The sequence below is a fragment of the Petaurus breviceps genome, unplaced genomic scaffold (assembly GCF_028583685.1).
Source record: "Petaurus breviceps papuanus isolate PSGF00001 unplaced genomic scaffold, PetGlider_PUasm1.0 126, whole genome shotgun sequence".
Lineage (NCBI taxonomy): Eukaryota > Metazoa > Chordata > Mammalia > Diprotodontia > Petauridae > Petaurus > Petaurus breviceps.
This window is the reverse complement of record NW_027185655.1, coordinates 25,957,511-25,984,402: the sequence shown is the minus strand read 5'-3', so window position 1 is coordinate 25,984,402 and position 26,892 is coordinate 25,957,511. Positions and strand designations below refer to the sequence as shown.

At 37.1% G+C, this 26,892-nt stretch overlaps 1 protein-coding gene across 10 annotated transcripts in view; it reads left to right on the top strand.

Moving 5' to 3' along the window:
- PDLIM5 (PDZ and LIM domain 5) overlaps window positions 1-26,892 on the top strand; it is a 221,990-nt gene that overhangs the window by 126,218 nt on the left and 68,880 nt on the right. For 4 of the 10 annotated variants that reach the window (XM_069094458.1, XM_069094492.1, XM_069094468.1 and 1 more), the window contains 3 exons: window positions 11,479-11,496; window positions 11,608-11,780; window positions 12,333-12,369. In XM_069094458.1, the coding sequence (XP_068950559.1) occupies window positions 11,479-11,496; window positions 11,608-11,780; window positions 12,333-12,369 (228 nt within the window). Of the gene's footprint in view, window positions 1-5,295; window positions 5,313-8,081; window positions 8,097-11,478; window positions 11,497-11,607; window positions 11,781-12,332; window positions 12,370-12,931; window positions 14,548-26,892 lie in introns of those variants that run through there. The other 6 variants (XM_069094475.1, XM_069094498.1, XM_069094510.1 and 3 more) reach the window with 5 other exon arrangements.

Sequence of the window (26,892 nt, the reverse complement as noted above, 5' to 3'; positions counted from 1 at the left end):
TTTTTTTTTTCCTTTCCCTCAGATACGAGCAGCTGGCACTTAAAATGCAAGGCAGGTCTGGGAAAGGTTCTTTTAATCCCCCTTTCCACCCCCCATCTTTCTGCTTTCAGGTGACCACTAAGAAGGGACGTTCAGTGGCTTTACAATTAACATCAAGCTTGTGGGCGTTACTAAAATTGAAGGGGGAATGAGGCATTTGTAATCAGGGCCTTCAGGAAGAGTCCACATTTGACTAGAATCTATATATGCAGTATTTTAGACAAAAAACCTGGTAACACTACAGGATACTGGGGCTGAGCTAATGCTCTTTTATTTACTCTTTTTATTCCAAACAAATGATGCTTTTTAACAAACCCACACAAATGGGATTTCAGAGAAGATTTGTTTTCTTTTTACTGACATCTTTTATTCTTACATCACCTTTATTTCCAAAACTATCTTGATTCCTCTCCTATATCTGCCTTATAACAAAGGAAGAAACCCCCCCCCCCCCCCCCCCCGCAAATCTTAGCACATGTCAACCACATAGGACCTATTGAGCTGTGTTCCATCCAGTTCATTCTTGTATCTCTTCCTCCAGGCCATGCTTGGTCATTGTAATTTCACGGCATTGAGTCTGTTGTCCTCGTTCTTTCCATTTACATGCCTTTGGTCATTCTTAATATTACTTTCCTTCACTCTGCATCACTTCCTAGAAGTCTCCAATGAAGACCTTTCCAGATCAATTGAGGCTCTTAGGACTTCACAATTAAAAAGAAAACATATTTGAAGATAATAATCACAAACTCTTGGTGACTTTTCGATGCATAGGAAACATTTTTTTTTTTAGCATTGCCTAAAGGTGTTAACTTATTTTTCACTACATTCTTAGCCTTTGGATTGTTCACCTGCTTTTCAGAAATCTCTATTGTTGGAGAAAGTTTGTTTTACATTCCAGAGATCAAAGAAATCCAGCTATACCAAAACGGACCTTGTAAATTCATTTTAAAGAGATCCATTGCTGGAATGTGGAATTGAGTGGAGAAAGGACAGATGAAAAGAAGTACATGTGATAGTTTTTAAAATGTCGATTTTAGAGACAGTACAATCAAAGCGATGATAAAGCTCAGGCCTTTCTTTTGGAATGATCTCTTCTGCATGCTAATTCCCATGATGAAGATGCTTTGTTTCATATTGCACCGCTGTCATGACGACGTTTGGGCACTGAAACAGAAGATGGCAAGATTCCATGCATCTTAGAAAAGGAAAAAAGCAGGCGGTCTAATTGACTTGCTACTGTGTAAAGATCTGGTTTTGTATGGTGCCTCTCTGTGTGGGTTTGTGTGTGTTGAATGTGATGACAGCTAGTGTCCTAAAAATGTATGTTTTCATTTCATGCTTGAGATTATCTAAAATTGAGATTTAGAAAACAATTTAACCCAGTAACAACCAGAGAAAACGTTCTCTAAAAAAAAAAAAAGCATCACAGAATTTCAGAATTCAAGGGCCATGGAATGCCATCCAATCCAGTCCAGTGCAGAGCTAAAAGAATTTCCTCTATAGCATACTTGAGAAGTAGTCATTAAATTTTTGTTTGAAGTCCTTAAATTGGGGGCACTATTCCCCTACTTAAGCAGCTGGGTGGCACAATGGATACAGTGCCGGACCTTGAGTCCTTAAACACTTACTAGCAGTGTGACCCTTGTCAAGTCACTTGACCCTCTTTGCCTCAGTTTCCTCTTCTGTAAAATGAGCTGGATAAGGAAGACTTGGACATGACTGAAACAACGAAACAAAACTTTCCCTATTTCTTAAAGCAATCCGTTCTGCTTTTGGATAGCTCTTATTATAAGGAAGCTTTTTCCCTTACATCAAAATTATATTAGCCTCCTTCCCACTTTGACCCATTGCTGCTGGTTCCAACCTTGGGGCCAAATAGGGCAAGTTGAATCCCCCTTCTCTGGTCTAATCATCCCATTTCTTCAACCAGTTTTCATAAGACCTTTCTTCATCATTCTGGTTGCTTTCTGCTGCATTCTCTAGCTCATCAGTGTAATCTTTGGCAATGCTTCTTAGATTTCTTCTGGAAATATCATTTTAGCCTCTGATTCACCAGAAGTGGGTATCTTGGGACATATCTTGGTAGGTTCTTTGTCCCATGTTGGATAAGTGTCAGAGGAGACAGTAGAGCAGACCTTTAGTTGATATTGGATTGACAAAAAGTTACCTCAGAAACCCCCAGAAGGGAGCTACTAGTCATTCCTAAGTCATGTTATTATTATATTATATATTTATATCTATTTTGTCCTTTTTTGGAGGACAAGCATAAGCTTTTTCGTCAGTCTCTCTTGGCTTAAGAAAGGGATTAGGGGTGGTTGGTGGTGCAGTGAGTAGAGCATTGGCCCTGGGATTGGGAGGACCTGAGTTCAAATCTGACCTCAGACACTTAACACAAAAACTAGCCATGTGATCTTGGGCAAGTCTCTTAACCCCAATAGCCCTCCAAAGAGCAAAAAAAGGGGAGGGGTTAAAATTTATTTCTTAGCTGCAAGTCTTTGGTCATCTTTTTTTTCTTCTTCCTCCTCTGCCTTTGCAAGTCTTCAACCCTCCAGCCTTCTAGTATAAGGGAGGAGCCAGCTCTGCCCCATAGGACCTCTATTCTTGATTTTTCATAATGAAGCTGTGGATATGAATGTTTAAGAAATGCTTAACTGCCTCCGATAATTGTAGAGAGTATTCCACAGACTTTTCCCTTTTGCTTTAAGAAATAAGATCTGTCTAGACTTAGAGCATAGGTGGCAGTCACACAGCTTGCTACTGAGTGGTCACTGCAAAGTTTCCTGCTCTCCATTTTACCTGGAAGCAAGATCCTCAGTCATTATCTTCTTTTCTCATTCAGGAAACTATTAGTGGGTGACTGACCTCCAGAACTGTCCCTCTCCTCACCTTGTGCTCTTAGCCACACCTAGGTCTTCTTGCCTTCTCTCGCTTCTTCCTTGGTCTCACTATTTTTTTCCACCTAAGTACTTTATCTTACTTCTTCTTTTTGAATCCTTCTCCTGTTGTGGCTCAAGTCTTCCTTCTGCTGCTGTCTTTTCTTGAGTCCTTCATCTTCTTTCCTTAGAATTGAATTATATATAGGATAATAGTCTTGTGGTCATAGGCGTGAGAAAGGGACCTTGGAAGTCATCAAGTCTAGTGTCCTTTGAAGGAGGGGGTTATTAAGGTTATTCTTAAACTGAAGGAGAAAAATACTAAGTGACTTACCTGGGATCTTATCACTAATTAACTAAAGTATCTGAGGCAGAAATTGAATCCAGGTCTTCCTGACTTTCTGACATTCAATGCCCTGTCCACTATGCCATTCTATTTTTGCCCTACATTCCCACCACTTTTTTTTGTTTTCCTGAAATCTCCCTTATCCTTCAGACTGAGTCCTTTCCTCTTCAATTATTCCCCTATAAATTGTATTTTTAATCTTGATACATTCCCTTCAAGAATATCACCAAGTTGTCCTGTTTGTCTTGATCATGTATTGTTGTTTGCATTTTGTTTCCTACATTAGACTGAGTTCCTTGAGATGAGGGGCTGTTTTTGCTTTTTTTTTTTGTATCCCCAGCACCTAGCATAATGCCTGAACATAGTAGACATTTAATAAATACTTCTTAACTGACTGGCCTATCCACAGTTCCCAAGTCCTCTAAATCACTTCAGTTTCTTGCCCTTTTCTTTTGGAAACTAAAAATAAAATTATATTACTTGTTAGCCTTGCCTTAGCACCCTAGAAAACCACTTAATAAGATCAAAGTTTGGCAAAACAAAAAATTTAAGTGGCACAAATAATATTACACACATTTTTCTGGTGACTGAATTTTCTGAATTAAATTTAAATAAACGTCAGATGCTTTTATGAAATTACAATCATGTTATTAAGCACTGAATTGGGCAGCTAGGTGGCACAGTGGAGAGAGTGCTGTCTTGAATCTTCCTGAGTTCAAATCAGGCCTTAGACACTTAACTCTGTGACCCTGGACAAGTCACTTAACCTTGTTTGCCTCACTTTCCTCTTCTGTAAAATGAGCTGGAGAAGGAAATGGCAAACCACTCCAGTATCTTTGCCAAGAAAACTCCAGATGGGATCAGAAAGAGTCAGACACCACTGAAACAGCAGAACAGCAACAAAGCATTGAATTAATAGACCTTAATGAAGCCATTCTCAAAATAAGAGTTGTATTCCCTTGCGTGGATTTAGGGGCTTTTGTTATATATCCGAAATTGTAGGAAAGGTTAAGTATCCAGCTTTCTAACATGTACCTAGTACTATGTAGATATGCTGGGATATACAAAAGAAAGAAAAGATAAATGCTAGTTACCCAGTTTTACCTGTAAAAGGTTATTAAAAGTGAAATTTCACAAGACTCACAGCAGTAGTTGGCTTTGGTAGGTAGGTACATTAATATTTTGATAACAATCTCACCAATATGTGATGAAATAATAAACAGACTTTTAGAAAGGGCTATTCATAACATTTGAAACTTAGACATCTTTACTCATGAGAACTTGTGCCTCAGAATTTGCCACATTGTTCTAGTCTGATAGTGTTAACCCTTCTTGACCCACTTACCTCCCTTCTGAATCACATTAAAAAATTACACCTGCATTTTGTTTTTAAGAAACTCAAAGCAATTCTGTTCCAATCCAGTAAACATTTATTAAGAGCCTACTGTGTGTTAGGCAAGGGGATACAATGAATCAAAAGACACTCAGTCCATGTTCTCAAGGAGCTCACAGTCTAATGGTGGGAGACAAGACACAAAGGAGGCAGGAAAGTTGGGGTGGGCAGGGGACAGCTGAGGGCATCCCGCAGGGGGCATCTTATCCCATGGGGTTGAGACCAGACTGAGGAGCAGATGCAAAGTGGGCTGATAACATAAAGACAATAGTCATTGATTATGTTAAAGAAGTTTTAAACTTGATTACTGCATGTATGGATTATGGTTCTGACTTCTTGGAAAAAGTCAGTTTTTCTAACCCTTTCCCGCTAGTGTCCAGTTTCCACCTGGGTGGGGCGGGGTTAGCTAGACTCCTTTGGATGCTATGAGTTACTCCCTTTCCCTTTCCTCTGTGCCTCTGCATTGTTAATGTGCCCACTGCTTTCAGCAGGTAAGTACTTTATGGTTTTATATTCATGTTAACTTTGTCAAACTTAATTTTTTTTCCAACAGCTCCTAGGTATCTGGAAGGACCTGGCTTTTAAACATCTCAAGCATAATTATATCATGGTAATAAATGTTAAAATGCTTTTCTTTTTTGCAGAAAACACAAGTGAAAAAGTTAGTATCTACCTTGCTGGAAGGGAATTATGGTGATTCATATCAGAGTAACCAGCATGAATGCCTGATTTTTGCAAAATTTAAATTTTGCAAAATTGCTTTAACTTAGCATAATGGTAGAAAATGCTTTAAATAAGTTTGGTTTGCATCAGATATGGTGTGGTGACTTGCTTCATTGGATTAGACAGCGGGATTTTCTCTTTAGAAAATGCAGGATTTGCTGTGTGCATCATTTTCAAAAGCAGTAGTAATAATATAGTTTGGGAAGGCTTGAAAGAAAAAAGATAGTAAAAAGGAGAGAGCACTAATGTTGGTCATCTGTACAAATGGAATGGCTTCCTAACCAGTAGCCTAAAGTACTGTTTCCTAAAGTGAAGTTATAGAAACCCAGAGCTCTCACTAATAGCGACAGTCATTGCTAGCTGAAGGAGGGTCTGAACGACACTTTGAAAGTAGGAAAACAAAAATTTGCAGCTGTGTCAGTGAGAAGTAAGAAGAATGCCTGTCTCCAAAATTATTTTAGAGATATATTTGTCACATTTTCCGTGTCAAAGAAATGTTCTCTCTCTTCTTCATTGACTGGAGTGTCTGGTTCATAGTGTATCTTAGGATCAAACCTTTAGAGCTGGGAGGGTTCTTAGGGGTTGTCTCACCCAACCACCCTCATTCATATAAATAAACTGGACTCCAGAGAGCTTAAGTAACCTACCTGAAGTCAGGCAGGTAGTAAGTATCCTGTACCTATCTCAGACCAAATCATTATTGTCTCACTGGGGATCCTTGTCAACCATCATGTGCTCAGAATCCTCATGCTTCAATTGTGGGGTTTCCTTATGGCTCAGGTGCATTTCTAAAAGTGTACAGTACTGAGATACTCAAAGTTATTTATGTTGCATGCATTCAGGATTATTATTTTGTCAGAATTACCCAATTCCAGTCACTGGGAACAAAGCCCAGACTTTGTTCTCAAAGCCTTTCTGCCCTAGGCAAGATTTGAAAATTTCACCTCTTGTATATTACAGTCTACCTGGAGGGGCCTTTGATTCTTCACTGTAATAATACTTATGATTTGATAAGTTCTTGTATACTATGGAGAGCTGAATTGACACTGAAAATATAAAATATCCCTTATCGTGCCATTCTCCACATTATATCTAAGGGGACTGCCTACCTTTCCTATCCCTAGCTTTTTTTTTTTTTTAACTCTAATTAGAAGAGAATTTCTGATGTCGAACAGGAATAGACTGTAACCACCCATCCTAGATGGTACAGCAGGGATTCCTGTTACCATGTAGGTTTGAATATAGGCTAGGGATTAGTGTGAGATTAGCCAGGAAAGGCAGATAGGTCAGCAAACAATTCCGAAGGAGCTTTAATGCTAAACACAGTAATGGGAATTTTGCTGAGTAGGCAGAAAGGTACCACTGAAGGTTTTGAACAGAGGAGAGATATAAGGATGGTGAATAGAGATATTCAATGTAGTGAATTAATTCTTATTCACAAAGTAGGTTGAGTCTGTTTACTACACTTGTGAATTTCTAATTTCATAGAGTATAACTGAAGAAAGTAGGAACAGTGTTAATATTATATATCCTTTTACATTAAGAAAGACAGATAAATCAGTCAGTCAATAAACATTTAAGTGCCTGCTATGTTATAGTGACTGAACTGGGGTAGGGGGTGTGAGGTATAAAGAAAGGCAAAATTCACAGTCTGATGGGGGAAACAACATGCAAACAGCTATGTGCAAACAAGATGTGGACAGGATAAGTTGAGAGCTGTCTCCAAGCAAAGACACTAAGATTAAGGAAGGCTGGGAAATGCTTCTTAGAAAAGGTAGGAATTAAAATGAGACTTGAGGGAAACTAGAGATGCAGGGAATCAGACAGGACGAAGAAGAGTCTTACATGCATGAGGAAATATAGAGGAAATTTAGTTATAAGAAGACTGAAAGGTAGGAAGGGGTCAGGCTATGAAATGTTTTATAAGCCAAACTGAGAAGTTGATATTTGATCCTGGAGGTAAATAAGAAGCCACTGGAATTTATTCAATTGGTGATGTGATCAGACCTATGTTTTAGGAAGATTAATTTGAAATTTAACAGCAGAGTTAAGGTGGAATTATTCTTCCCCCAAAGCTAAACCAGCAATTCTAATTCTTTCAGTAAAAAATCCTGATTTTCTTTTTTATAAAAAAAAATTCTTCCAAAACATACGTATACATATGTACATAAATATGTGTGTGTCACACACATCTCCATACGTATACATATGTACATAAATATGTGTGTGTGTCACACACATCTCCAGTTATCATGACCTCAACTTGAAAACGTACAAAGAATTCAGGGTATGTTGATGAATTTAGAAGTGATTAGAGAGCAGTCCAGTGGCTCCCTGCTGTCCTTACATGCAATTCTACCCAATGGCAAAGGAATTCTGCCAGCTTTCAGCAGAGTATTTTTGGTGTGACAAGAAGATAGAAAATCATGTTATCTGAAGCACTGAGAGTAATTGTCATCGTGGGATCTCATCTTTTGTAACTTGTACCAAAAATACTAATACGTGTGTGTTTGTGATTGTTTTGAGGCATGTTGTGCATGGAATATTTTTTAGTTAGATTAGGTGTTTGTAATGTCAAAGATTAATTACTTTTTCATTTTAAATTCACATTTGTTTGCTTTTCACAATCCTGGAAATGTCCTTATCTTCTCTTCCCTTTCACATTTTTTTTTTTTGTGTGTATATTTGTGTATTATTCCTTCTTCAGTAACCCAGGCACAGTGTAAGTACTTGACTAATGGTGGGATTCCTCTTTGCATCATAAGCTTTTGCCATAGTTTTTCATCTTCCTTTCAATTCGCCAAAAATTTTGATTTAATGGCGAATTTTGGTTGTAAGATTGTGAAAGTATCGAATAGTGTAAAAAAGGGTTTTAGTGCTAGCAATTATATAAACCAAATTGGTGTATTTATAAAACCAGTATTTCTGCTGTGATAAAAAACCAAATAAGCAAAGCGATGCACATAGAAACAGCAGTTGCAGGTGATCTTAGCATTTAGACTCTTTCCAAAAACCCAAACCGTGGTTTGAAAATAATTATCCTTGAACAAACATGTTAATTTTGAAAACCTGTATTTTGAAACTAATTGTTCTTTCTTCATAGTCAGGTATCTGTTTTCTTCAGCTAGCTATGATTCCATTCTAGTGATATTTCCATTTGTCATTATGTGGATTTGTGCAATATTGGGAAAGGGTACTTGTGACGTCATGTTCATTATTCTCTGCCATTTCTTGATCTTGTCTGAATGTCAATTATCTCCAGTCCTCTTCGGTGAATTTATGAAGTAGCTTTTTTTTTTATTGATTCATAGAAACTTAATTCCTAAAGGGGCAGAGAATCTTAGAATTAGAAGAAAGGAAACAAGCATTTATTAATCACCTACAGTTTGCTGAGCAATGTGCAAAATGCACCTTACAAATATTATCTCGATTGTTCCTTACAACAACCCTGAGAGGTAGATGCTGTTATTTCCTCCATTTTACAGTTGAGGAAATCAAGACAAACAGAAATTAAGAAATCACACAGCTATTAAGTCTATGAGGCTGGATTTCATAGTGAACTCACAGTCTTCTAGGATTTCTCTAGGTTTTTTTCTAATATACTGATGTCTAATCATTTTCCCCAACACCACTCTTGTGAAATTGATTTTTTTGAACTGCAGTGCAAGAATTTTTGCCATTATCCTGATTAAATTTCATCTTATTAGGGTCAGCTGGGCACTCCAGGCTGTCGCTCTTTTTGAATCCCAACAACTGGTTATCTAGTATGTTAGGAATCTCCCTCAGCTGTGTATGCCCTGTAAATGTTCTAGTATGCTCCCTATGCCTTTATCCAAGTCATTAATGAAAGAATGGAACAGCTTAGGGCCAGGCACAAGACCCTAAGATGCTTTGCTGAAGACTTCTTGGAAAGTTGCCCTTAAAAAACTCTCCTTGAAACTGGTTCTGTCTGCATGTAGTCCCCATCTTTACATATTCCATTTATGATATTTTATCAAGTGCTTTATGAAATTTAGGCAATATATCCATAGAAATTCTTCCTCTCCTTCCTCTCCTGCCTCTTTCCTTTTCCCTCTTCTCCCACATTCTCTTCTTATTCCCTTCCTCCTCTTGTATTCCTTCTCCCTTTTGCCTGTCTACCTTCCTTCCCTTCCCCTCGCCTTCCTTTCCCATTCAGTGTTTTAAAGCATGAATTTGTTTCTAGTATTAATTACAATTATATTAGTATCACATGACAGCAGTATTATTTCTATAAACTATTGATTCACCATAAGAAATTTATTTTATCTAGTGGTATTAGTTGATTGTATTTATCTCAATTGATAATCACATATAAAATACATTTTCACAGGGGAAAAATCACCAATAAATTGAACTTAATAATTTTTAAGGGTAATTAAAATCCTAGCTAGTCCTATGGCATCTATGGCATGTGCAAAGTGTTTTACTAGCAGGGTAACGTGCCCATCGTAGAGTTGGGTCCCCACTTTTCTTTTGTGACACCTTTTCTCATGCAGTGTCTTTCCTATGTCATTACCATATCCACCTTCTCCTGGTCCCTGCATTCTGTGTTCTTTTTTCTCTACTGACTGTACACTCATACTAGGGGAAAGAGTAATATGCCCACATATAGGTAGTCACCAACCACTCCAGCATTTCTCAGAGAATTTAAATGAACTTGCCCAAGGTAGTATAAGTCAGAATTGAGATTTGAACCCAAATCTTCTGACTACAAAGACTGAACACTGATTACTATCAGTGTAACCCTGAACAATAAAGCATAATAGGTACTTGCTGTGTGCATCATTCACAATTAAATCGTTGAAAGTTAAAACTGAAAAACAGTTTTAACAAAAGAAAACTGGTCCAAAGGAAAATTCTATTTGAATTTGAAATTATATATAATAATGAATAGTGAATTGGAGAGGCAACATGGTTTACCGGTTTAAGAACTAGACCCCTACTGAAGCTATACGAGTCACTTGAGCAAGTGACATTTCTCAGTTCCTTCAAGTAATTCTTTAAGATTTTAAATTACAGAATAGTTTGTTGGCTTGTGTCGGTAAGGGAAGTTTTCTTATTGGGAATTCCCAACAACAGCTGTTCCCAAAATGTGGTCTTGAGCCTATTAGGGCATTGGTGTCAAAATCAAATCAAAATGGATCCCATATTGATTTAGAAAACCACAAAGTAACAATTTCCATATTGTATTGTATTTTTATTTATTTTACTAAGCATTTCAAATTATATTTTAATCTGAGTTGATCCCCTTCTGCCCAACCCCTGTGCATGCTGCCCATCCTTGGAGTTTGACAACACTGCCTTAGATGATCCCCCAGATTTTTCAGGGTGTCCATGAGGTCAAAATTGTTTTCATAAATTATTATGAAATTATGAATTATTATAATATAAAGAAATTATTTGCATATAAAAATACTTGTTCCTTTTCTAATTACACATCTACGTGAGACCAGATTTTCTACATATATTTCAACCAAAACAACATCGCAATAAATCGAATGCAGAAACAGATATGATAATCAACTGTCTTCTGTTAAGCCAGATGTTAAAAGAATTACAAAAACATGTAAAATGATGACACTTTACTAGCTTTTAAAGAAATCATTATTTTTCATAAAAATGTTTTGCTGACATGTAAGAGATCATTATTTTTAAATGAACAAATACTTTACAATTTTATCATTTTCTATTTCTAATATGGTAAATATTGAAAGATATAATGCTCTTTGGGGTCCTCAATTATTAAGAATATGAAGAAGGCCTGAGACTAAGAAGCTTGAGAATTATTGCCTTATTTCAGTGAAATCACAGGTCTGATCCCCCAAAATGAATGGGGGTAGATCATGACTTACCATAGTGTAGGATTCAATGAATATGTAAGTTGCCCCATCAAATATTTACCAATTTTTATGAATGGGTCATATATACGTATATGTATACATGTAAACTTTTATTTGGATTTCATTTTTATTCTATTTCTTGCATATTATTTTCTTCTTCCTTCGTTTCTTACTGTCTTTTCCCTTTTTTTTTTCTTTATGTTGAAAATCTCTCTTCTGTTCCTTTCCTATGTCAATTAAAAGGAAAACTCCACCTAAACGGTAACTGTTTAAAATTTGTGTAGGTATTTTAAGCCACCAAACCTTTGCACTTTCTTAATATTTTATATTCCAGAACTCATTTTTTTTCTATTTTTCCCTTCACTTTAATAGACCACCAAGGAAGCACATTGTGGAACGTAATACAGAGTTTTACCACATACCTACTCATAGGGATGCAAGTAAAAAGAGATTGATTGAGGACACTGAAGACTGGCATCCAAGGACAGGAACCACACAGTCCCGTTCTTTCCGAATTCTGGCTCAGATCACTGGCACTGAACACCGTAAGTTGCCATTTTGTTAAAAGAATAGTCTGAGTCAGGGCAGAAACCTATCCTGGAAAGAGATATTTCTCCAGAAAGCCAGTGAAAGTGGTGAAGTTATTAGAATGTTGAACATGAGTGTAATTTTTACATGTGACATTAAGTAGATTTGTGACCCTGGGTAAGTCATTTTAACTCCAAGCCAAAGTTTCTTCATCTGTGAAAGAAAAGTATTTTGCAAACCTTAAAGTATTATATAAGTGGCAGATATTAAAGGGTCTTAAAGTATTATATAAGTGGGAGTTATAACAAGAGAGAGTAATATGTGGTGAAGCTAAAAAGAAAATTTGAAATATTTCCTGGAACAGTTTGCTTTGAAATTATTTTTAGCACTTGATCTATTTGAATTACAATGGCAATAAATGGTGACATTTGGAAACATTTACTTGTTGTGCAGTGCACAATTTGAAGTGGTTTTTGCCAAACTTAAATGCTTACTAATGAAAAGCAGAGTTTTGACTGCTTTGAAAATATTAAAAAGTAATGCAAAATATTGTTTATTTCTATTTTCAGTGAAAGAATCAGACAATGAAAATGCAAAGAAGACAAAGTAAGTTCATTTAAATTTGAATGCTTTCTCCTTGAGTATGCCCTGAACGTTTTCTAAATTTGAAAAAGTAATATGGCACTTTGGTCCATGTAATAGTGCAAGCCTAAAGTTCAATTCTGGTGCATTTCAGATCACGCTGAAAAATAGCTCTTGAAATTGTTTTAGTGAGCATGCAAGTCATGGGTGTGTATATTGAGTTGTGTTTTCCTTAATCCTGAACTAAGGTTTGTGTTGTGTGTGTGTGCTCGAAGTTGTGGGGCTTTTTCCTCTTAACAGCTGGCCAGGAATGAGACTGCTGTTTTTGCCACTTGGAGTCACTTTATTTTAGACACAGATGTGGGTGCTGTCCACTTGGATCCCGCTTGAGTCTAAAATGAGTATTTCATTTCCGAAGCACTTTGCCACTCACAGTATTAGCATGGATTGCAAGGAGCCTGGAAGGACAGCATTGTGGAAGGCTGTTAGTGCATGCTTTCTGCTTGATATCTGTCAAACTGAAAGATCAAAATCTTCTTCTCTTTCTGTTTCTTATGATTTTCCTATCACCTTTTTTTTTCCACAGGGAAAAGATACCCCTTCACATCTTTAGTCCCAAATACACAAAGTTACGTGACTGGCACCATGAAGTTTCAGCACGTGCCCTTAATGTACAGTGATTTACCAGAATTGTTCCCCACCAAAAACAAAACCTTCAACTTTCACTTTTTTTCTGTTTTTTTCTCAAATGCTTTGCAAAATCTATATTTAATTTGCTATATTAAGATCAACTCTTTTTCTACACTTTTCTAACAGCTTCCTACTGATGTATAAAGAGTGAGAGGAATGTGGTTTGTGCTAAATCAATAATTAACACGTGTTCAATATAAAGACAGCAAACTAAAGGGCTCGATGTTTCTCCGTGTATCTGTATTTCCATCATCATCATTATTATTATTAATGACCGTGTCTTACCGAGAAGGATTCCTTTTGTTGTTGAGTTTGATTATTGGTAGGTTGTTAAAAAGCAGAGGATGATGAGCAAATGAGCATTCTTGGTGAGCTGTTTTGAAAACAACTGCGTGTGGCAGAACTTCCTTTTAAATTCCATGGAAACTCAGCAAGAATATTCAGGATGCAGAATAAATGAGCAGAAATGGGGAGAGGGCAGGGGAGTTAGGAAAGGAGACTTCCTTAGAGAACGCACATTTGTCCACACTTCAATGGAGTAAATATTTGGTAGCTGCTGGATGCCTTGTTTAAAAAGGCAGTACTGGAGGATGGAATGGGATGACCCCTAGAGGTGGCCAAGGAAAAGGGAAATGAATGGATTACCACTTAAAGAGTATAGCCCAGGGGCGGCCAGGCAGCACAGTGAGTAAGAGCACTGGCCCCAGTGTCGGGGTCACCTGGGGATCAAATCCGGGCTCAAACACTTAGCACCCATCCAGAAACACCTGGCCGTGTAACCTTGAGCAAGTTACTTAATCCCAATTGCTTAGGGGCGGCCAGGTGGCTCAGCAAGTAAGAACACCGGCTCCAGAGTCGGGATGACCTGGATCAAATCTGGGCTCAGATACTCAGCACCACACCCAGAAATGACTGGCCATGGAACCTTGAGAAAGTTACTTAACCCCAATTGCTAAAAATATATATATATATATATAGCCCAGGATGCTGTTGTACTTACCCTTCACTGTAACAGTTGCCCTGAGAAAATGCAGTAGTTAAAAAAAAAAATTCTTCAGGTTAAAATTCAATTTTTTTTTACCAAAAGGATTTTTCTTTACTTAGTCTATAGCACAGACCATCTCTAGCATTTCAATAGGTTTCCAAATCTCTGAACATAAAGTAGAATATGGAAAAGACTGTATTTTGTGTGTTTGTGTATCTATGTATGTGTGTATATATATACGTGTGTATATGCACACATAAAATGAATATATTATATACTATTATATTACTGTGTCATACATTTGAGAGATTTCAACATAATAGAATCATCATATGATAACTTTGAGGTGATATTTATTGCTTATGATCAGCTGTTTGTAGGAAGTGATTTTCAGAGTATTTATTGATGCCATTTAGCTTATGATACTGCCTTTCATGTAATATAATGTATTATAATAGGTTTAAATTCAGTAACATGCTTTTTGAAGTTTGAAAAGTGTTAAAAAATAAAGTTGCTTTTAACTTAGATTTCTTCTTGTTCCATTTCTTTGAGGACTTTTATGGATGCTTTTGAATTTGTTAGTCTTGGTATGATGTCATCTTAGGTAAAATAGACATGGTACACAAATGCCTAATATAAGATCTCACAGCTGTCTTTAAAAAAAAAAAATGGTATGGGGTGGATAGGTGGCACAGTGAAGAGAACACCGGGCCCTGGAGTCAGGAGGACCTGAGTTCAAATCCGGCCTCAGACACTTAACACTTACTAGCTGTGTGACCTTGGGCAAGTCACTTAACCCCAATTGCCCTGCTCTCCCCCCTCCCAGATTTGCAGAACAAATCCTTTTATTAACAATCCAAATGAAGTTTGGATTCAAAGGGCTGCACTTCAGGACCTAGAAGGCCATATGTGTAGCTAGAGGCCATAGGTTTCCCACCCCTACTCTAAATTCTGTGATCCTATAGTCCTATCCTACAGAGGATATAATTTGTATTATAATAATTAGTTATTGCCAAATTGTTCTCCAGAAAAGATCTCATTACTTTTCAGAAATTGTATATTAAAAAATTGCTGATGAGTTAAGAATATCAGCCTCATAGTAGGAAAATCCTTGGCATAAAACAGAATATCAGACGGCCTGCTAATTGTAGGTAGTCTTATGTGTTGCTGGGGGAAGCACCGTATTTGTTCAACTCTGGGGTTTTGTAATATTTTACCTGCTGCTAGTGCTTAAATGCTGGTTTATGGTACCCAAGAACTTGCTTTTTCTTTGCGGGGGTAGCAGTCAGCATTAAGTGACTTTCTCAGGGTCACACAGCTGGTAAGTGTCTGAGGCCAAATTTGAACTCAGGGGGTGAGTTCCTGACTCCGGGGCTGGTGCTTTATCTGCTGTGCCGTCCCCCACTGTGCCAGACATAGGGCATAATATGCAAAGATAAAATGTGTGTCTCCACCCTCAGGTACTTCACATTCTCCTGGGAGAAGGAGAGGAGAATCAGCTTGTAAATAGCTAAGGTTGTTTGAGAAGAGTATGAACAATTAAACCTATGGGGCTCCAGAAATGGCTGAGTTATCACGCCCCTATGTAAATGGAAAAAAAACCCCAACACTAAAAGAAAAAGCTGGATTATTAAAAAGGGGATTATTGAATAAAAATCATCATTCACTTCCATTTGGTTGTATGAAAGTATGTGCAACTTTTCATAGCATTATGCTGCTGTTTTTTGCAAAGCATCTGAAATCAAGGGCTATTGGGTATAGACTATGTGGTAATTCTGCGGAAATAAATGAATCTTTATTTTAAAGATCTCCTTTTTTTTACTGTGTTCAGCATCCTTCCCAGGGCAGATATTAAACTTGTTCTGTGTCAGAGTTGTTCAGTAAACACATATGAGCATACATGTTTGCATATAAGTATGGAATAATACTTACCAAATAGTAAGTCCATATTGATCCATCCACATTATTCAATAAATACCTATTGAGCATATACACATTCAGTAAATACATATTGATCATATACACATTATGTAAATACATACCAAACACACACGTATTATTCAATAAGTACACGCTGATCATTTATATATTTTGTGCCACAAAGAATGAGAGGCAGATGATAGGATTCTTGACCAGCAGGTACTTTCATGATATAGTAAAAACCAGTTTATTCTATCGCTTAGAAAATTAGCTTTGAGATTCTCTGCATGATTTCTTAATTTACAAGCTGTTTTTGATGAAGAAAGAATACTGTTTTGATCTCTTAAGGTCCCATTTAGTTGTGATTCTGTGATTTTTGTCTTGAGGGGCTACTGTGAAACAATATTTATTAAGCACATGCCGGGCATAGGAACATTTCTTTAGCCATTTAATTTCTCACCAAGGTGCTTACAAATAATTACATTTTCAGCAAAAATGGCATTTTGACATTTTGTAATTAGATGCATTCAATGTGGGCACTTCCTCCAACAGTACAGATTGGAATCCATCGTCACCACTTCGCTTTGTGTAATTCTTGTTGATGTCCCCATAAATCCTGCATTTGGGGTCTACCCACTATTCTTTAGTCCTTCCTTTAGCTGGTTTTGATGTCAGATGGATACCAGTTGACCATATTGGTGGGCCTTTAGTTATCCCACATTCTTGATGCACCATTAGCCCACTTCTTTTTGTGTTCATTTTTGTCTCTGAAAATGTCCTTTACATCACTTCCTATACTGCCATGACTTCACAGCCTCCTCGTGCCCACCGTGTTTCTGCCCTCCATTGTATGCTGCATCACTCACAAGTTTAGTATTCTATGACTGACAATCATGCACTGCCACTGGAAAAATAGTGATATTAGAAAGATGGACTTTTGTTTAAAGGGAAATTATGTGATTGTTAAAAAACCACGTAATTTCCCAAGGGAAATCTAGCCCACTTTACTTCTCTATTTAAATTTGGGTTCAAGTGATTGTTCATCCACTGCCTCTCCAAGATATATGTACTAATGGACCAGTTGTGTAATTGTCTTCTCTATCATAGTTTGGACAATAGGCAGTCTTCATTGACTTGGGCTTTTCTTGTGTAAGTTGCCATTCTGCATTGATGAAAGGAGTTTACACACCAGGGATTCCATAAATGACAAAATAATTGTCACAAGTTTACAGTCCACACATACGTATATACACATACATACATACATATATACACACATAAATAGAGACAGACAGACAGACATGGGCTGGCCGTTATTAATAATTCTCATAAACACTTAGATAACTACCACTAATTAGTGGTATCAGTATTATTGTAATTATATGTCCTTAATCAAAAAGCTGTTCAAATGTATTTAAACTTCCTCATTGAACTGTAGTGTTCTGGTTGGAACAGAGCTTTAATGACAATGCCAGGCTAAGGAGCTCAAATGATAATCTCCATTTTTTTTTCCTGAGTTAATACATTTCAGAGATAAAAAGAGACTTGAGATTTTCCAACTATTTCATCCTGGCTGTTGTGCATCATATTTTTATTAAAGACATACTTACCTTTATTATCTTTTTCTAACATATCAATAATTTACTGTTACTAATATTGTCTTGTATTCAAGCAACTAGTCAGGGTCTTTTCAGTGCCTTTCTTTTTTGTACTTTCTCTGAGGCACATGTATGAATATACTGACAGGGGTGTGTGTGTGTGTGTGTGTGTGTGTGTGTGTTCAGTGTAGCCAGAGCCGTCTCTATTCGTTTGGTCCAAAGGATGATAGTCAAAGAGAAAGTGATATTAAAATATGAAGAAGCAGAGAAATGATTAATCCAAGAACAAATAATAAATGAGATAAAGTTTACTTAACTGAGGTGTCCTACAAGTTTGAGGGAAAATACTTCTATCATGTACAGTTACAACTGATAATTCAATTAAGTCACATTTTTACCACCACCCTTGCCTAAATTCTCATGGAAATAATGGTTGCCAAGATGAGACTATGTTCTGCTTAAAGAGAAATTGTCTTCTCATTTGCTTGGATAGAGAATTGATCTTGTGTTCTTAAGAGACTTCTGAGTTTAAGTAAGCAGTACTTCCCCATTGTATATATCTTGTGGGGTTATGGAAGAATTAACTGTCTTATTAGGCGACTTTCTTTCCCCGCACTTCCCTTGGCATCCCACCCCCACCCCCAATTGGCACCTTCACTCCCAGTAAGTAGCAGAAGAATCTGACTTATTTTGGAAATGGATATATGAGCTGCTTACTGAGTGACCTGGTTAGACAAAGTAAGTAGAGAAATCATTTGATATCTATCAAAGAGGAATGTAAAAAGTCAAGAATCTTCCTCTTGCTATTTCAGTATCAGAACCCTAATGCAACCACCGTATTGTAATTACATTAATAGATGGCTTCTCGGGATAGAAGTCATAATTTTTGTTTCTCATTATAAATTTTTAAAATTTCTCATTATTTATAAAAATATGCTCACTTGGCTACTGTCTCTCAGTGAGATCACTATGTCAATTTCAAGTGAATATATTTCATTATATGAAGAAATGATTAGTGTTGCTGTTAGTGCTGAACATATGCTGTATGTTATTATCCGAACATTAGATTTTCATCTTGGCATATATTTAATCTTGGATGTTTAGTAAACTTTTAATTAGGTTTAGTATACTGTTAAAAGCTGTTATTCTAAAGCTTTTAGCAAAAACTGATCTCTAAAATAATCAACATAAGACTGGATTAACAGTAATCCCTCTTTTCCCATAGCATTTTTTGTAGAAAATATGGAGAGATGTGAACTCTCACTCTCTCTCTCTCTCTCTCTGTCTCTCATTTACATCTTGCTTTTTTTTTTGGAGGGCAGTTGGGGTTAAGTGACTTACCGAAGGTCACACGGCTAGTTTTTGTGTTAAGTGGCTCAGGCTGGATTTGAACTCAGGTCCTCCTGACTTAGGGGCCAGTGTTCTATTCTATTCACTGCGCCACCTAGCTGCCCCTTTCATTTACATCTCACGTTATTTAGAAGCTACGCTTTGTTCTTACAAAAATGCCAGTTAGTAGAAGTGTTATTTTTAATAGACTATCAAATAACAGTTCATATCCTATATTTTGCATATATGTATACATGGTACCGTGTTCTTAACTTGTCATTCCAAAATAGCCAACGTTAATACATATACAGACTCACTGACATAGTACATCTGGTAACAGCAACTTAGGGGCTTTATATTCAGGGTTCTGTGTGTGTGTGTGTGTGTGTGAAAAAGAGAGAGAAAGAGAGAGAGAGAGGGAGGGAGGGAGAGAGACAGAGAGAGAAAGAAACAGAGATAGGGAGAGAGAGACAGAGAGAGAGACCTCTTATTGGCAGTCCTTTGAAAGCCATTGACCTTTTCCTAGAATAATGTTTGCCGTCTACATTCATAATTAAAGGAAATGCTAAATTTCAGTTAGAGATTAGTGAAAATAAAAATGTATTCTTTTTTTCCCATCCAAGTTCACAGACCCCTTTAAATCTAGCTGTGGGTCTTGGGTTCAGACTTCCTACTTTAAAGGCTAACATGAATTCCAGAGAAAAGGACCTGAGGGGACAAGGTTCAGAGAGAATCAGAATAAAAAAGATATTACCAGGTTTTAGGCACCCAAAGGGTAAGGATACAACTCGATCTCAGGGGATGTCAGTGTGTTTTAGGTAGGCTTGTCTTCAGGCAAAATGGCAATGGCAGGAAGGAAGAAGTCCTCCCTCCCCCCCACCCCAAATGGCAAAAAACAGGAGATGTTGGCTATGGGTTTGGGCATTTCCAGAGTGAGGGCAGTCCACCCCCAATAGAGACTTGCCCCACAAATAAAATTTTTCACTTATGGGACTATAACATAAAACAATAAAAATGTTTATTATAGAATTTATATCAATTCGAATCTGCCATTCTCTATTTCTGTACTATTTATGTAAATAACTAGGTATAATTCCAATTCTTTTCAAAAACATTTACTTTGGTTCTCACCTCCATGAAATTTAAAGCACATTTTTGCTAGAGTGAACCCAGTTTATATTTGACACATAATGATTTCTAATTACTTTTAGAAAGCTATTTATTATTTTGTTAACTAAAGCACAAATCTATGGACTCCATTAAGTAAAACAAATTCTGATGAAGACATAAAACATTGTTCAAGAGATGCTTAAGGAGGAAGCTAGGTGGCACAGCGAATAGAGCACCAGCCCTGGAATCAGGAGGATCTGAGTTCAAATCCAGCCTCAGACACTTAAAAGGACTAGCTATGTGACCTTGAGCAAGTCAATTAACCCCAATTCCCTGACTTCCCCCCTCCAAAAAGATTAAAAAAAAAATTTGCCCAAGTATCCTCAGACCTATTTCTGATTTTAGTGCATGAAGAACCAGTAATTTCAACACTTCAAATATGTCAGTTATAAGGGACCTCGAACTCTTAAACAAATCTATATATCTTTGATGTGGTCAATGATTAATAGACAAGGTTGATTTATCATGTTCTCCTAGACTCCCCAAGATTTTAAAAATGAAAAGGCAGGGGTAGCTAGGTGGTGCAGTGAATAGAGCACCTGCCCTGGAGTCAGGAGGACCTGAGTTCAAATGCGGCCTCAGATACTTAACACAAAAACTAGCCGTGTGACCTTGGGCAAGTCACTTAACCCCAATTGCCCTCTAAAAAGCAAAAAAATAAAAATGAAAAGGCCAGGAATTACAAATAATAAATCCACTATCTTTGTTAACTAGCATTTAATACTGTCTGTATTGGGACAAAGACTATGAAGCTTACTATTTTCATAATAAGTCCATGTTAAATAAACTTCAATGATAGCTGACCAGAGTTTATTCAACTAGATAGTCATACTAAATTAGTAGGAAAGAAGGCCACAGACTGCCTTAAAAGTTCTAAAACTTACATGTTTTGGTGTAGATTTCTCTTGGCGTTTGTACTTAAAAGTAAAAATCCAGGGTGCTTTGTTAACTGACTGTAATAGTAATAATATTTTTATTTTATTTATTTAATAATTTTTTATTAAAATATTATTTAATAATAATATTTTTATTTATTAACTAGCATCTATATAATGCTTTAAGACTTCCACAATACTTTACATATATTATTGACCCTTATCACAACCCTGTCAGGTGGGGATTATTATTATCCTCATTTTTTACACAAGGATTAAGTTTAAGAGGGGGAGGAGAGAAGAAACAAACATTTATTTAGCACCTACTGTGTGCCGGACAGTGTACTAATAAGTGCTTTAAAAATTTGATCATTTGATCCTCTCAGCAGCCCTGAGAGGTAGATACTGTTATTATCCCTGTTTTACAGTTGAGAAAAATGCAGCAAACAGAGGTGACTTGCCCAGGGTCACACCAGGAGTAAGTGTTTGAAGTCAGATGTGAACTCTGAGTTCAATGTTTCATCCACCACCAGGCCCAAAGAACAGAATCAGTAGCAAATCAATAGCAGCAACAAAGAAACAAATTTAGGCTTTTTATGTTAGAGAAGAACTTCCTAACCCTTAGAACCAGCCCCAAGACAAATGGGCTGCTTTGGGCTGCAGTGGGTTACTCTTTACTGGAGATCTCGCAGGGCATGTTGTAGAAGGGATTATTTGAGGGGCAGGGGGTAGACTGGATGGCCACCCAAGGGCCCTTGCAACTCCAGTTCTGCGTTTCTGTTACTTGTCTAATGTTATACAGGTCATAGCAGAACTGATTCCAGATTTGAGATCCTCTCACTCCTAACCCGTTGCTCGGTTTCCATGACTCTGTTTCCAGTTATATTGTATTTTAGGGATAAATCTTCTAAAAACTTATGGTGGTCTACATGGCCCACACGAAAAAGATTAGTGAAAAAAACCATTATTTGCATAACTGGCCATCGTTGTATTTTTGATAAATATGTTTCATATGCATCCTCCATACCTGTCCTGAAAAACTGAACCGCTAGGCATTCCCACAATTCATACACAAATAGAGGTGAGGCATATTTAAGTATGCTTTCATTTCCTTTCACAAGGTAGTCATTAACCTAATAGAATCCCAAGTTTCCATTTCATGTTCTGGTAAGAGATTTCAGTGGGTAGTTAAGTTATGTGGCCAAGACACTTCGCAGATCCCAGATCCATTGCTCTGCTCCTAGATGAAGCTGTTTTTAGTTTTTGTTTTTCTTTTTTAATATTTTTTTGGAGGCGGGAAAGCTAGGCAGTTGGGGTTAAGTGACTTGCCCAAGGTCACACAGCTAGTACGAATTAAGTGTCTGAGTCCAGAGTTGAACTCAGGTCTTCCTGACTCTATTCACTGTGCTACCTAACTGCCCTGCTTTAGTTTTTCTTGTCATGAAGATAAGACTGCAACCCTAAAACAAAAGAAATATGCGTTGCATATTTTTGTCCGTTTTTCAGTTAGCATTATTATCCAATACAAGATCCCTCATTTGCTGGGAAATTGCTACCATGTAGGTATATATCAAGTGTAATAGAGTAAAGATCGCCATCTGCTGACCGTTGGCCACCACTGCATTTTTCCAGTTCCTTTCCAAACAGTGTTTAGGAAAATCAATTAAAATGTACAACAAAATTTGCGTGACCAGGGGCGGCTAGGTGGTGCAGTGAATAGAGCACTGCCCTGGAGTCAAGAAGATCTGAGTTCAAATATGACCTCAGACACTTGACACTTTTGGGCAAGTCACTTAACCCCAATTGCCCTCCAAAACAAACAAATAAATAAATTTGTATGACTACACATGTACAACCTATATTGAACTGCTTGCCTTCTCAATGGGGGGGATGGGGAGGGAGAAAGGGGGAGAATTTGGAATTCAAAGTTTTAAAAATGAATGTGAAATATTGTTTTTACATATAATTAGAAAAATAAGATACTAAAATAAAAAAAATATGTATAACAAAAGCCCAGTTCCTTAAATACGACTTTACAAATAAATTGATGCCTGATGCCATTATGTTTAACGGATTATATGTCTCTTATCATCTTTGCGTTATCCACCACCTACCCCTAATATTAGAAGTACACCTTATTGTATTTGGACATAGAGTTTTAGTAAGCTAATGTTTAGTAATTCCAAATCTCTTACGATTTCTTTAGAAGCAGATTTTTTGTCCAGTCATCAACATTTGCTGTCTGGGCACATTCTGTGCAGTGATAAAAGATTCACTTGCCAAATGGAAAAACTGATACTGATCTGCATTAGTAAAGGGATTTTTCTCAGCAGGAGCTCACTGGTACCATTGAAATCATAAGGATAGTCCCCGAGATTTTAGTTAGGGAAAGGACTTTAAAAAGCCAGGTTTGTTTTCATTTAGAGAGTGTCAAAGACTCTGTGTGTGTGTGTGTGTGTGTGTATTTGTGTGTATGTGTGTGTTATCAAAAGAAGTGAGACTTAACAGTTGATCATTAACTTGATGCCAAATATAAGCTCTCTAACTTTGTTATCTATTCTCACTTCCATTATGTGTTATGAAGGTCAAGCTACCCCTTTTCCCATTATGATTTTCTTTTTTCTTATTTTTCTAAAATTGAATGTTTCTTATGTACCCAGTTGTAGACTGTGTTATTGAATATCACTCCTGAAAAAAAATTGTTATTTTCCACTGAATATGTTGTCTAGCCACTCTCCTAAAAAATAAAAACTTGTCTGATGGAATTTTGATAATTTTTCTCTTGGCAATTTATACTCCTTATATTTTGGCATAGGATTTAAATTCAGAAAGGATCATACGACTCTAATGCCTTCATGTTACAGATAAGGAAACTGAGGCCCAGAAAGTATAATTGACTTGTCCAAGATAATAGCATAATTGAGATTTGAACCCAGAACCTGAACTCATAGTGTTCTCTCCTTGTTTTCTTTGCTACTGTAATTGCCTTATCCCTGTGTTTTGTGTACCACCTTTAAGGTATTTTATTGTTGTCTTTTGTTTTCATGCCATCATTGTTTCCCATTAAACAACCTCACTATTGAATCTTCCCTTTTAACAGCAAAAACTATTTAAGCAAAACCCACCTAAAAAATAACCGTGTCTCACAGCATAGAGCACAAAAAATTTATAACCAGATTTCCAGAATCAAGCTTGGTCATTCCAAGTAACTAAAATCTGACTGCCTTTTAGCCTTCTTTTCTTTAACATTTGTCTTGTCTTTGTGTATATTTTCTTGATTGTGTTAGTTTTGCTTTCCATCAGTTCACATCTTCCCATGTTCCAGTGAATTTCTCGATTTTTCCTTTCATTGGGCAGTTGTCTTGTTTTTAGCTTTCTGTTACCTCCATGTCCTTTGGTGTATGGGATATTTTCCTCTGCCTCTGAACTCCTTTGGCTATATTCCTTGTAGGGAACTTCTGTGTCAAAGGGATATAAGCCATTTATTGACTTTCCTTGAATAATTTCAAGTTGTTTTCCAGAAAAATTGTACCAGTTTGCAACTCCTCTAAAAACATATTTATTTACCTGTCCATTATCTCACAGCTACTCTAATACTATTTCCATCTTCCCCCCCATCATTGTCACTCTGAAGACTGTGGTGTTAAATAGTTGCAGACAGAATAAATGTTTCTCTAGAAGTTTCAAATGATGAGACAATCTAAACAGAGCTCTTCTCCCCTTGCTACCCCCCAACACCACACAAACAAAATATTTTGTTCCCTTTAGCAAAAAGCTCTTTGAACTGGGAAAGAAGTAGATAAATTATTTTTTAAATATTGCATGTGACACCCCATTTCTAATTCTGAACATACAATATATTTGCATCCCCAGTACTTCGCACAGCGTCTGGCCCATAGCAGGGGCTTAATAAACATTGTTGATTGATTGATCAAGCAGTTCTATTTTATAATCCCTTTAAAATGTGACCTCCGCCAAGGACCACCATCACTACTTGCTTTTCTTTGAACACCCAAATTACATCAGAGAAACCAGCAGTCTTTCTCTTTGGCCTTAGGTACTTCAGTAGCTAATAACAGGACCCCTAATTTCATTAGCGTTCATTGATCTTCACAAAACCCTTGCATGCTGTATAGGTAGACGGCTTAATGAGTTTCTGTGGCTGAAACACAAATCAGAAGCGTATGGCCAACACCTTCAGGGATAAGCATCTCCAAAGCTAGCTGGGTTGCTCCTCAGTCCTTGGAAGACAAAGTCATTGGATATACAGCACTAATATCAAGAAATAGTTGCCTTTAAGCTTCCTATTAGGCTTCAAAATCTGATATCATGCATACATACCTCACAAATGATCATCACCATCAGTAGGCATACATTGACCGCCTGCTATGTGGGGAGCACTGTGAGAGGGGCTGGTCTTGTTTCTTGCTCTGTCTGCAACCAAGGACAAGTGACTTAAACTCTCTGGGTCTCGGTTTTGTAATCTGTACAGTGAGAAGGTTGGATTAGCCATTGCTAGATGATCTCTGAGGTTCTGTTTTAAGTGTAGATCCTGAGATCTTAATCAATAGTCAGTAAGTATTTATCAACACCTACATGTACTCGGCACTTTGCTAGACACCAAGGAAACCAAAACGAAATAGTCCTTATATTCTAATTCTATTGGGAGAAAGTAATGGTATTTTTCTCTATTGCCATTATTAGCACTAATAATAATTTGGGGCAGCTAGGTGGTGCAGTGAATAGAGCACAGGACCTGAGTTCAAACCCAGCCTCAGACACTTAACACTCACTTTGTGACCTTGGGCAAGTCACTTAATCCCAATTGCCCTGCCTTCCCCCCTCCAAGAAGACAAAAAAAAAATTATAATAATTTGCATTTGTATGGGGCTTTAAAGTTTGCAAAGTACTTTAAATATATTACACCATTTACCTCATTTGATTCTCACAACCACCCTGTGAAATAGATTATATTATTATCCCCATTTTGAAGTTGAGGAAAACAAAGTACACAGAGGTGAAGTGACTGGCCCCAGGTCATGAAGCCAGTAAATGTATGAGGCGGGATTTGAACTCAGGTCTTCTTAATTAAGATGAGCTCTCTCCACAGTGTCACCTGGCTGCCTTTGTTATGACATTTTTCTCTTAAATGAAAATTTGGAACCCCAGTGTTTACAAAAGGCATAAAATACTTTTATCTTAATAAATACATTATTTTCATCCAATAACACTTTCTTTGTAAGAAATCAAGGTGTTGGGGCGGCAGCCAGGTGGCGCAGTGAGTAAGAGCACCGGCCCTGGCATCTGGAGGACCCAGGATCCAGGATCAGTTCTGGCCTCAGATACTTAACACCCACACAAAATAACTGGCCATGTAACCTTGAGCAATTTACTTAACCCCAATTGCTTAAAAAAAAAAAAAAGAAATCAAGGTGCTTTAATGATAACTATAAAAGTAAACACAATGCCAAAAACAGATATAATCCCTTATAGTGCAAAAGACTATGGAAATGCAATGGTATGGGGGGAGGATGAAAGAGAATTGAGGAAGGATCCCCCAAAGAAACAATTTGCTAACTTTGTTCTCAGAAGGCTTAGGATGTGATAAGAACTACTTACCTCTGTTTTATTCTTACTAGCTGATAAAGCGAATTTGGGGAGGAAGCAAATGTATTTAAATTGTTTTCAAGGTTTATAATAGCCAAGGAAGGAAGAGGTCTCCTGAGCGTTAGGAAAACAAACCAAAAAAAAATTACAAAAAGTTTAGAGGACTGATATACATAATCATTTAGATTGTGAAAGGAAAAAATGCACTGATGGATAGGAGGATTGGAAGAGCAGCAGTCTGACAATGCAGTCGTGATTTATTCCTTTGAGAAATGGGGGATAACCGGAGACTTGGATATTGCTTCATTGGAAGCTTTCCATTAAGGAGAGAGAGAGAGAGACAGAGAGAGAGAGAGAGAGAGAGAGAGAGAGA